The 12,278-nt window shown below is 49.9% G+C and overlaps 2 protein-coding genes across 2 annotated transcripts; both read right to left on the minus strand.

The window, feature by feature from the left end:
• Positions 1–588: 588 nt before the first annotated feature.
• GUITHDRAFT_143556 (hypothetical protein) lies at positions 589–4,200 on the minus strand (the record flags this gene model as incomplete). The annotated part of the gene is made up of 20 exons (XM_005826278.1): positions 589–678; positions 775–831; positions 883–942; positions 1,091–1,150; positions 1,205–1,231; positions 1,292–1,339; positions 1,625–1,681; positions 1,888–2,235; positions 2,327–2,371; positions 2,546–2,605; positions 2,649–2,684; positions 2,973–3,053; positions 3,114–3,212; positions 3,282–3,341; positions 3,402–3,461; positions 3,505–3,569; positions 3,652–3,702; positions 3,775–3,822; positions 3,877–3,938; positions 4,133–4,200. The coding sequence occupies 20 exons, from the start codon at positions 4,198–4,200 to the stop codon at positions 589–591; spliced, it is 1,482 nt and encodes a 493-aa protein (XP_005826335.1).
• Positions 4,201–8,937: 4,737 nt separating this feature from the next.
• On the minus strand, positions 8,938–11,324 carry GUITHDRAFT_143557 (hypothetical protein; the record flags this gene model as incomplete). The annotated part of the gene is made up of 7 exons (XM_005826279.1): positions 8,938–9,043; positions 9,101–9,204; positions 9,263–9,604; positions 9,653–9,769; positions 9,968–10,034; positions 10,083–10,186; positions 10,281–11,324. The coding sequence occupies 7 exons, from the start codon at positions 11,322–11,324 to the stop codon at positions 8,938–8,940; spliced, it is 1,884 nt and encodes a 627-aa protein (XP_005826336.1).
• Positions 11,325–12,278: the final 954 nt, after the last annotated feature.

Here is a 12,278-nt window from a genome sequence, read left to right on the forward strand (position 1 = left end):
AGGTGTGGAGGGGGCAAGGATTGGGGGGAGATGGGGGAGTACACGCAGAGGAGGAGGAGCAAGAGGACTAGGAGGGGAAGCTAACGAGGACGAAGAGGAGGAGGAGCAAGAGGACTAGGAGGGGAAGCTAACGAGGACGAAGAGGAGGAGGAGGAACCTGCTCTCGGATTTCTCCCACTTCGACTTGAGTAGCTCGATCAACCGACGGCGATGGGCATCTTGAGTTGGATTCTTCTTTGCGATCTTCAGGATTCTTGGATCTGATATAATGAAGTTATATCATGATGACATCATTGATAATAACGATGATGTTGAAGAGGAGGAGCAGGAGCTGCGGGAGATTGAGGAGGAGGAGAGTGAGGAGATTGAGGAGAGCAACGACAGGTGTAGCAGCAGGTCAAGGAGGAGCAGCAGGAGCAGGAGCAAGAGGACAAGGAGGACGAGCAGGAGGACGAGCAGGAGGAGGAGGAGGAGGAGGAGGAGGAAGAGCAGACGGAAGGAGACGGGAATGATGAGCTACAACTTGGGATATTTCTTCTTGGGCATCGGCAACTTCTTGTCTGATGGTTTCCCTTCTCGTCTCTGCCATCATCCTTGGCCATCGCAGACTCGTAGCTCTTCTTGGAAGCTGCTGTTTCTTTGGATTGGATCGGAGAAGAATGCGAAGAAGACTTGTTTCTGAAGTCAAACACGTCCCGTTCCTGGAAGTAACGAGTCACGTATTGACATGTGCAGGAGAGTTTGAGAGTTTGAAGGAGAGTTTGTAAGACTTACCTTTGATCCGTTGCTGTTCTTCACGTTTGCATTGCAGGACCCATCCAACAAGAAATCCTGAGGAGAGGATGGTCAAGGAGGTGTAAAGATCAAGAAACGAGTCCTTACCATTGACATCGGATTTTTGTTTGCAGCCTGAACGTCATGCTCCGATTTAATGTTGGCCCACTGTGATGGAAATGAATAAAGAAGGAGAAAGGTTTGCAGATGATTGGAGAAAGCATACAACAGGCAATAAACAACGACAACAAACACAGAAAGTGCAAGACACTTTCGAAGCGTTGCAAACAGCAAACAGCAATACTTCATTCCTCACCAGCTTTGGCGCTGTGGCCAGGACAGGAGAGTGTTGAGACGGAGAGTCCCTTGACTTCGGCTAAAGATGAAAGAATTCAGTACAGAGAACAAAATACACTTTCACCTCTATCACCTTCTTCGCATTCTTTTCATTGCCCACCTGAAATGGCACCGAGAAAATTTGAAATTAAGGAGGAGGATACAAAGAAGAAGCAGGCACCTTAGATCGCTGCATGAATGCTGCTGAGGTTAAGAGACCGTCGTCCGTCTGCATGAAACAGATGAGAAGAAAAGACAAGACAAGAAAAGACAAGACAAGACAAGACAAGACAAGAACGTGAAATGAAGAAGAGAAGGAGCGAAGAGAAACAAAAGGAAGGAAGGAGAAGAGGTAGGCGGAGGAGAGGAGTAGATGAGGGTGCGAGGGAGCAGCAAATGGAGAGATCAGTTGCAGCGGGAAGAGGGAAGGCAAGGCAAGAGGGAGAGAAAAATCGAACAAAAGGATTTTTCGGTAAGGTAGAGGAGTACGAGAACAAGTTTTGAGGGCACGCACCAGCACCAGGCTCTCGTCCCTCCCTCTCTTCTTGAATTGATCGGAAAAACTTTGGCTCTGCGAGATAGGAAAACGTTAAAAGCAGGAGAGCAGCCAGCGAACAAAAGGACGAGGGAAGAAGAGGACGAGAGGAAGAGGAGGGAGAGGGGGAGGGGGAGGGAGTCGGAGAGGGAGAGGGAGAGGGAGAGGGAGAGGGAGAGGGAGAGGGAGAAGAGGAGGGGGAGGAGGAGGGGGAGGAGGAGGAGACAGGGTAAACATCTCACATCATCGATCACTATCCCAGCTGCGGTATGCTTCATACCCAACGCATTCTGCAACTTCTTGTCTTGCCCTCCTCCCGAGGCCGATGGGTGCTGAGATGGTATCGGGTACTTGATGTGCTGAGAAGACCCCGGCACCTTCTGCTGCGATTGTTGCTGAAAACTGCTCAGACCTTTTGAGGCTTGTCCAAGGGGGTGGGAGGAGATGGCGGAAGCTGCTGAGGTTGTTGACTTGCTGAGATTGCTTCCTGCTGTTGTCTTGCTGGGCTGATTCTGGGAGGTCAGGTGGAGGATGGACATGGCAGAACTCGTAGCCACTTTCTGCTGACCCGGCGCTGCCGGCGTTTTGCTCTGACCGCCAAGTTGCATGTGCGGTGGAGGCGGTTTGGAGGTGACAGGTTTGGAGGTTTTGGAGGGAGGAGCTGGCCGATGATGTTGGGACCTTAGTCTGTGATGACGGGGGGGTAGGCTTGGCTTGAGATTGAGCCTGAGGAGAAAGGAGAGGAGAGGAGAGGGGGAGGAGGGGGAGGGGAGGGGAGAGGCCAAGAGAGGACAGGACAGGACAGGACAGGACAGGACAGGACAGGACAGGACAGGACAGGACAGGACAGGAGGAGCTCTGTTATTTTTGTTGTACATGTGGATGCAAGAAGAAGGGTACCGATTGAAGCTGTTGGATCTGTTCAAGTTGTTGTTGCAGTTGCAGAATTTGTTGCAGTTGCTGCCAAGAGCATGAGCAAGTGCGAGGAGAAGGATAAACATACCTGTTGTTGTTGAATCTGCTGTTTGAGTTGTTGAAGCTGATGCTTTGTGTCAGACCGACGAATATTGTAATTACAATGGAGGGAAAAAGAAGGAAAACAAACAAGGAAGAAAGAAAAACCTGTTGCAAAGGTGCCTAAAACAGATGTCAGAATGTCATCCATCGATGATTTTCTTGCAAACAAAAGGAGCAAAATTGCAAAGAAAGCAGAAGCAAGGAGGAATAGAGGAAAAGGAAGTTGAGGAGCAGCAAGAGAAGCAAGGGAGGAGGACAGGACGCGTTCAGTAAGAAGAGGCGAGGAGGAGAGGAGCAGTAACAACATCACCTGTCCTGCTAGAGCTCCTTGAAGCGCTGGAAGCAATGCGATCGCAGCGGCTGGGTTAGATTGTAGAGATTGCTGCTGATGCTAGAAGGTAACAAGCATCAGCTTTCCAGCTCGATCGAGAAAGACAGGAGTTATCGCAACCTGAAGTTGCAGGACAGACTGCAAGTCAATCAAGTTGTTGACACTCTGCGATTTCGGAGCTTGCGCACTGGGCGACGTCTTGGCTAATTGTGCACGAATCTGTTTGTAGATGTGAGTTTTTCCTCTCTTGCGATGATTGCAAGTCACAAAAATGAGAACAATATAGACCTGATGGTCCAGCCAGCTACCAGACATGCCGAGTGCAGCATACATGTCATTGAGGTTAAGCTGAAAACCAAGCATCAAAGGGATTGACATCAAATTCTCATATTGTTGGCAGAAGTTGACCTGCTTCTGATTGGGTGACTTCTGAAGTGCAATCAGATACAGTGCAAGATGTCTTTCAACCTGCAACTGCGGTCAGCTTGCTTACAAACACAACCCTATAGACCTGTTGAAGCGTTCTCGTGCCAACTCTCAAGAAGAGATCATGCACGTCGGGGAGAACAGATGACCCTAACCCAGCAAGAAAACGAGTGTGCTCCTGATGTTACAAGCTTGTCAGTGTGCAAGAGTGTGCAAGGGATCGATCCTTTACCTCCGTTGACCAGAAGTTGTCGTAAGATTGTGTGGATGGACCCACAAGTTGCTGAATGAGCAGAGTCTGCGCAGAGAAGCGGATTATTATATCCAAGTAGAACAGCGCATGCGCACAACAAACCTGTGGCAACAATGATGTTTGCCCGCCAAACGGGTTGTGTAGGACAGGCTGGACGAAACAGACAAGTCAGAGTCACAAAGTTGCATGGATGTTTCAGCCGACCGTTTGTAAGTTCAGTTGTGACAGAGCTGCTGCTGCTGTTAATCCGGTAGAACTTGGAAAAGCTGAAACAAGAACATCAACTCATCCCGGTGCCTCAAATTCCCCTCTCATCCAACATCTTGAAACAGATATCTCATCTTCCTCTCATCTTCCTCTCCTCCCTCTCCTCCCTCTTCCCCTGCTTTCTGTCACCCTCCCTCTTCGTTCTTTGCCTCTCAGCGCTTTGCGCTCTTTCCGCCAACAATATGTTTCGCACCTGTTGAAGTACGCTGCTCCGTTGAAGTTGAACCGGACGAGCTTGGCTGACCGGACACTGCAACTCATGTGAGCGAAGACAGATTGATTTTTTTCACCCCAGAGACGAGCAAGTGGAAGACATTCAGAGGATGAAAGGAGGATGAAGGAGCCAGCAAATCACATGAGGAGGAAATCGAACGATTCATGCTATGGAAGCAGACTGCAGCCGTCCAGGAAGGTGGAACAAGATCGTTACCTTGAGAGAGCAGCATACTCCAGCTCTCTTTCAACCGTTTTGGGTCTAAATTAGACGTTTTTGATTGCCGAACAGCTCTGAAAACAACCAAAAACGGGGTTTCAGAAACTGGATATATTTGTAAAATGCCACTCCTTCTTTGAGCTGAGCTTAACCTCGACCGAGTTCAACTACAGCAAAGAAGCAGACAAATGAAGGCATCTTCCTCATGGTCTGAACAGAACGTCGAGACAGCACAAACTGAGTAAACAGGCGACAAGAAAGGGGGCTTGACACTGAAAAGCTCAACTGAAACATTCAATTGGGAATTTTGCAGTGAACCTCACCCGATTCTAATGACCACACATTATCATTGCTCCTACGAGACCATTAAGATTTTGATGCGTATTTCGCGGGCAATACAAATGCTGCATCAAACAAGAGGGGTGGAGAAAATAAAACTATGATGCAGGGAAAGGTTGAGCAGGTTCCAAAATGCTCAATTTTCTCCGCCAAATGGTAACGATTACGAGACCATCAGTCTTGAAGTATGATACCATAGTACAAATTCAAACATGGAAGGAAGACATTTTCAATTGGGTATTGGTCAAGCGCACAACAGGGTATCGAATACAGCCTTTCTTACAGCATGCGTCTTGCGCTGAATTGAATGCCGCGCTAACAAAAGTTGGAACAATTGTCTTTTACGTGCATCCAATGTCATGAAACATCACAAACATCTGTATCCGAAAGCAAGAACGCTCGTTTTCCTTTCTCCTCCCCCTCAACTCCCTCACCCCCCCCCTGCCATTCCTCCTCTTCTTCATTCTACTGCCTCCCACTCTCTCCCTCCACACCCCCACCCGCAGCACACCCCCACCCCCCATGAATCATCCCCACCCCTTGAGAGTTGCATCTGACCCCTGGCCATGAGGTCCAGTACCCCTACCATCTCCCCATTGCTGTGACTTCTTTACTACAGAGTACCACTGACCATACTACCCCTACCCCCTTTTGCATCAGCTCATCCACCTCAAAAATAAAAAAACTCATTATTATTAGTGCCACGGCTCCAACCACCATTATCCCCCACCCCCAGTTGGATACCACCCTACCCCCAAATACCCAGCAACATCATTACTAGACTACCACCCGTGGGTATCCGAGCTATCTCGGAGGCGCCGTCACATAGAGAGATCTTCGAGTTCAACCCTACCCCCATCTTGAACTGAAATGGTACCCTACCCTTGTTCCGTTAAGATTCTACCCACCCTACCCCTCCTCTCAATTGTGGAAACTATTTAGAAGGATACCCTACCCCATTTTCAAGTCACTTCAACCCCTACCCTGCCGGGCAAACAAGACGTCCCCAGTTTACATGTATACCCTCTCAAGATATCTTGATTGTGCTTACCACCCCTACCCCTTTCGGCGATATGTATCCCCAATCAATACCTCCTTGGACCACTACCCCACCCATGCCATAAACAGGGAAAAAGAGATGCGAGTACCCCACCCACCCTCAAAAAAAGGAACAAAACAATATGGAAGGAAAAAAGAAGATGACCCTCCCTATCCCAAATCTGTTCCACCCCTTTCCCCCAACCCTCTTTCAATCGTCAACTACCCGTACCAACTCCTATAAAGAACCCTCACTTTCCCCCAGATGTCAGCAGTGATGACAGGACCCTGATGTGCGCTCAAGGTGACTACAACAAAGAAGTCTTTAAATAGAGCGTTTGGTGGAGATGCTTTAAAGAGGGCACTCGAAAAAAGTACTTATCGACACAATTCAGCTCGAATGAGGCGTATCTGCCCAAGACTGCTCACACGGACCGTTACTGTCGGACGGCTCGGTTACTGAGCGCCGCCGCGGCCGGGCGCGCGGCGCCGCGGCACTGCCGCAGGCCCGGCGTTCGGACCCGGTACACTCAGACCGCCCGCCGCTCCCCCCGGGGCCCCGGCACGGGGACTCCGATCCAGTCACCGCACGGTGCCGCTGCGGCCCGGCCACCAGGCCGGGGGCCGGGGGTGTCAGTCACACGGCGGCGGCGGGGTGACTGGCACCCTCAGCGACGGTGGCACTGCCACAGTGGAGCCGGGCTGAGTGCGGCGTTGCCCGCCACCCCGGGCCGCGCCGGTCACCCGGCGTGTCGGACCGCCCGGCCACCGGGTCGGAAGTAACTTCCCGGGGAGCCCCCCCGGCCGCTCCGACGGTTACCGGCGTCCCGACAACACCGCCGGGGCCTGGGCCGGGGCGCGCGCCGGTCGGCAAACTAGCCCGGTTTGAGAGTCGGCCTGACCAACCGTCCGGCCCGTCCGACCGGCCCACTGGAATCCGGCCGCCGCGTGACTCCGTGATGGAACGTATGCCAGCCGTGCCAGTCAGATAGCGCCGAGTTAACAAAAACTCTCCTGTAAACCAAGACGACTTACGTGGCAGGGCGGTATGTAGCGTATGTGACGAAGAGGAGGCCTTCCTAGCCGTCTTGCTAAGGTCCCCTCATGTCTGGATGCTTGGGTTTCACATCCTAGCCGCTACAGTCTATCTCTCATGTGCTCCTCAATTCTGGTTTTGTGTGCATTAAACTCGGTCTTGAGCAAAAACTGTCTTGTTACCAACGAAGGTCGATGTGATATCTGCGTGACTTTGGACTAGTACAAGTCTAACAAACTTGTATTCCGTCACTCCGAGATCACGGTCACGGCTGGTCACCCGGCGCGGCCCGGCCGGGCCCGGGTCCAACTTGGTTGGGATTAAAGTTACATTTCCTGCCAGCGCCGTGCCAACTGCTTCAGTAGATGTGCGGGCATGCGCGGGGCTTTTAGATTGTTGTCAGCATCGTTATGTGCGATTCACGCATGAGTGCAGTGGTGAAACTATGTCATCATCGAAGATCTGAACATGTTTTCAATCTATCATGTGAGAAAACGATACATCCCTCCTGAGCTACTCAGTAGTATGCGACTGGAGTTCATGTATTGTCATAGCAATGTCCTGGTCCATCCGATGCTCACTTCATAACGTGTTTGTTCTGCTTTGGGAAAGTTTTGTGAGGTGCAATTTGGCTACGTGTTCTTGTATCATTTTGTATGGTGACATTGAAATCATAATATCAAAATATTTCATGTTGGGGACCGTTTGGATTTGCATGCAGCTTCATTCTGTTTGTTTTGGTCAACCCTGTTTGAAACGTATGTCTCAAACGTCAGCATGCTTTGCACCTTCTCTGCTTCCCTTTTGCCTGATGATGCAACTTGCTACGCATGCGAAGAACCACCGTAAACACCATTGAAACTAAATTTTTCTGTTGTTGATTTAAAAATCTCCGGAAAATACAGTCATGCAGACTCGTGTTTGGCATAACAAGTTACTTGATTGCTAGTATGACAGACTAGGGGGTCAATCTTCAAACAAGGCGTTGCAAGACACTCTTATGAAACTGATTGGTTGACGTTTGACTGCTGCATTCATCAGCGTAGAAAGCATCCTTCAAGTAAACATCTGACACAAACGTCTGACACAAACACCAATCTTCCCACTACTCTCGATATGGCGAATCACAGCACTTTAAGTAGTACAACCGATGCCACATCAACACATCTGCAGTGTTCTAAAGTCAAATCTCCAGCCATGCCGGTTGGTCCCGCGAAGGATATTAGGCCGTCAGAAACAGAGTAACACAAGAAAGACGCGATCTCATGTGAATTTTCCCTGAACTTTGCAGTTTCCAAAGACATGAAGGGATTGGGGAATACCATATCACCTACTGTCAATCCTGAATTTACACGCCCCAGACCAGTTTGAATGTATCATCGTTATGAAGTTGTCTCCTCACGTAGGATTATATACATGCTAGCATGAAAGATTGGGTTGTCTTGAACATCATGTTGAGCTTACGCTATCTTACTCAAATGTTCTTATATACACAGCCTGGTGGTGATAGAGGAGTTGCAGTAGCTTCACCTTCAGAAAAGGTGGCAGGGCTAAAATCTATTTCTCCTTGTTGACGCTTACAGACGAGACCCAGCCACATGGACAAGTGACTTGAACTCGTTCAACTGCATCTCGAAGCTGGTTAAACTCGACGCCTCTCAATAATCATAGCCATGCGCTTTCTATGGGATCACTTCACAATATCTGTATGAAGCGATCCTTCATTTTCACTTGCATTAGCCCAAGGTGCGATCAGATGAGATACATCAAGGTTTGTGTCCAGGATGAAGCAACTCATCCAATGATATCAGTAGTACATGACTTCGTTGAGGTCCAACCCCACTTTCAACTTGCCAGCCTCAACAATGACATCATGATGATTTACACTAGTCTTGTAACAGTCAGTAGCAGTCAGTGACTCTGGACTGGCAGGCTGGGAATGGTTTGAAGGCGTTTCAGAGCAAGTGACTACCATTGATTGCGAATCAACTTAGTCACCATCGACAAGTCCTACTTAGTCTTAACGTGTGGGTACCTTTTACAATCAAAAACACTATATCAAAACTTCACTTTCACTGTACAGAGATCGGATGCCGGGGAAAAACTTCAAGTTGTCGGACAAAGACAAACTTGTCTTGAAACGCAAATGCGATCACATGTAGTACTCATATCCTTGGATGAGCTGCTTCATCCTTCTTCTGTACCTCTTGCAGTGCAAGTGATCTTCTTTGCAGACACTCTTGGTGCAGCAGCAGTTCCTGATAACAACACCAGAAATCAGCGAGGATTGCACTGAGTGGACTGGATAGACTGACCTGCGACACAGCGGGCACTTCCATTCGCACTTGTCGGCTTCCTGCTGAGAGCGGAAAGAGAGAGGAGAGTTCAGATGATTCTTGCAGCATTTGTCACAGAACATCTGCAAGACAACTCGATCAGCACAACACATCTGCACACACAACCTTCACGTGTCTGACCTGATCGCACTTTGGGTTCGTGCAAGTGAAGATTGAGCATCGCTTCGGCGCGTGCTCACAGAAGTGACAGTTCTTGTTCTTAAGCTCCACGGGCTCACCAGCAGCCTTGGCACCATCCGTTTCATACTTCCTCTTCCTGCGCCGTCGGATTGCTCCTTCCCCTCCCCACTCCTCCGCCAAGTCTCCTTCTCCCTGGCTCGAGCTGTTCGCCTCCTCCTTGAGTGGCTCCTCAAACACTTCCCTGGCGTTGCTGTCTGCTGGGAGGGACGTCTTGGCGATCTCGATGACGCCCATGGGAGGCCTGCTGGGATCTGTGCTGGGATGGTGCTGGAGATGAAGCACCTGACAACGACGGGGTGAGGACAGCGGGGGGATGTTGGTGAGATGTACCTCGCTGCAGTTGAAGCCATGATCGATGTGGCAGTGGTAAGAGTTGCTCCAGTGAATGATGATCTCGCCTTGCTGCACGATTGTCTTGTGGAACGGAATCTCAAACCGGCGGAGAACCTGCGAGAGGAGGAGGGTGAGGGATCTTGACACGTGTAGGAGATGAAGAGAGTTGGAGGGGAAGAAAGAAAACGATAACAGGAAGGAGTGAAGCAGCATGGGAGGGAGGGAGGCAGGTAGGGAGGGAGGTATGGATGGAGGAAGGGAGTAGGAGAGAGAAAAGGCAAGGACCAAGGCTGTTCCATCACACAGACGTACCACAGGGTCGATCAAACAGTCCCGGGAGATGGAAGAGAAAGGGCTCTGAGAAGACCCGAATGATGTTCTGCGAAATCAAATCAGCTTCGAGGTTTAGAGGAAGTCTGATACGCACTTGTTGATTTCTTGCGGGAGATTGTCTAACTTCTCCTTGTAGGCAGGTGGAACGACGTAGACCGTCTTGCTGGCTCCAAAGTGCAACAACAAGAGCGACTTGCTCTGATCAGATGAACATGTCCAACCTTCGGCCTGAAAGGATGACGAATGAGAAATGTGAACCAAAGACCCTGTCACATCAAGAGAAATTTCTTACAGCTCGGCTCATTCCCAAGGAGACCGAGTGGTGTTGTGCTTGACTTAGTTTCCCTCCAAGAAAGTTCCTTCCTCCTTCATCGAGCAGCGAGAAATCTTCATGGTGGGCGGTCTCAACCTCCTGCCCTATCGCCCCGACGTCCCTCCAGAATTCGATCTCGAGAGTCTTTCCATCCTCCCGCCACTCCTCATACTCCTCGCTCTTCTGCACGAGGGAGGACTTGACGGTTGGAAAATCGCTAGTCTGCTGCTCTTGGCGCTTGATGGAGTACCAACCACACTCATGGTCGTCAAGGTAGACTCTGGACTGTCGACAGAACTTCCAACTGTCAAGCTTCGTTGCTCTGTGCTTGCTATTCTGCTCCAGCCAGCCAGTAGGAGGCACGATCTTGACAGCTCCATGAAACCTGCCCACAGCGTCGATCGATTTCAAAAATTCAGGAAGGTTGTTGAGTTCGGTGAACGAAGGCTTCAAGATTGGAACTTCAGTGACAGCAGGGACATGTAACATTGAGACATGCGCGTGATTTGCCTTCTTGATCACATTGACGTGCTCATGCTGCTCCTGCTCCTGCTGGTAGATGTTGTTGCTCGGTCTTGTAACGTTCTTCGAGCTGCTTGCTGCAGTGGGGGTCCATTGTTCAGAATACAGTCTGTTCATGTTGCAGAGGCTGTAGAGAGAGGGCTCGTCTTCGAAATGCTCTTCCTCCGCCTGATTGAACTTCTCCCATCCCATCGTTGCGAGCGATGATGGACGCAGGACCAGAGAAGTCAGCGAGCTCAACGTCTCCTTGATCTCTTCGTCCGAGTGAGGCTCGTCGCAGAAGAGCTCGATGCCGAACTGACGTGATTTCGCATCATCCTGGTCCTCGATGTCTCGTTGAAACACGTCGTCCTCTTGCTGACTGTTGTCAAACTCGTAGTCGTATCGACAGACCTGCTCCAGCCCGTTCGACCAAGACTGTAGAAATTGCATTCCCGAAAGCGATTCTAATCTTTCGTACTCAATGTCAAGGTCCTTGTTAGGATTTTTCAAACGTGACATTCAAGGTCTTGCTAGGGTGAAGGGCGAATACAAGGAAAGAGGAGCTGATGAAACTACCGACTCGTACAAAGACAAGTTGACGAGTGAGATTAGATTGATGGCAGCTGCTTTGTACCAAGGGGGGAGAGACTCGGCGACAAGAAGACAAGCAAACAAAGGAAGACGTGGAAGGAAGCGAGGAGGAAGGAAGCGAGGAGGAAGGAAGCGAGGAGGAAGGAAGCAAGGAGGTGGTGGTGGTAGGGGCGGGCAGGAACAAGGGGCAGCACGAGGAGCGAACCCTCGTAAGAGTGGGGAAGAAGATTCTCATGATTATCGTAGGGGTACAAGATGGGGAACGAGGAGGTAGGGGTACTTGGGGAGCAAACAGTGTCAGGTCACGTAGTAAAACAATTGAAATCGAATCGATGTATTTTTGATAGACAGACCAATTGCAGTGACTGGCTAGAATACTCTAGAGATGAGGCTTCACAACGTTTCGAGGAACAATGGGGGTTAGAACGTCAGCAAATCTCCTGAAAGAGAGTCTTTTCACGAATATCTTCCAGCGGAACATGAGTGGTCTTGGCCCTCTCACGGCTGCTGAGGTGTGTAAGGCAGACACATTTGACAGGGGGTAGGGTCATACCACCTACCCTACTTTTTACCTCTTCTAATTATGTCATTATGGGGTAGTAGGGGTAGACAGCCCTCCCAACAGTCAAACACTGTCACAATCGGTTTCGGCGCAGTCGCAATACCACCCCCTAAAATCCCAGTCTTAGTACCCCCCCCAGGAAGTTCCCTGGCTCCTTGCTTCGATCGACAGGCACAGCAATATGCCGGATGATGTCCTGCGAATCTATTTATATAATTCCCTTCCCATCTCACATTTCTGATTTGTTTTACTCAAGTGGACAGAAGCAACGGAAGGTAGCTAAATGTGAGCCTGCCTCAGGTACCACATTATGAAAAAAT

This window comes from Guillardia theta (genome assembly GCF_000315625.1).
Source record: "Guillardia theta CCMP2712 unplaced genomic scaffold GUITHscaffold_76, whole genome shotgun sequence".
In the NCBI taxonomy this organism is placed as follows: Eukaryota; class Cryptophyceae; order Pyrenomonadales; family Geminigeraceae; genus Guillardia; species Guillardia theta.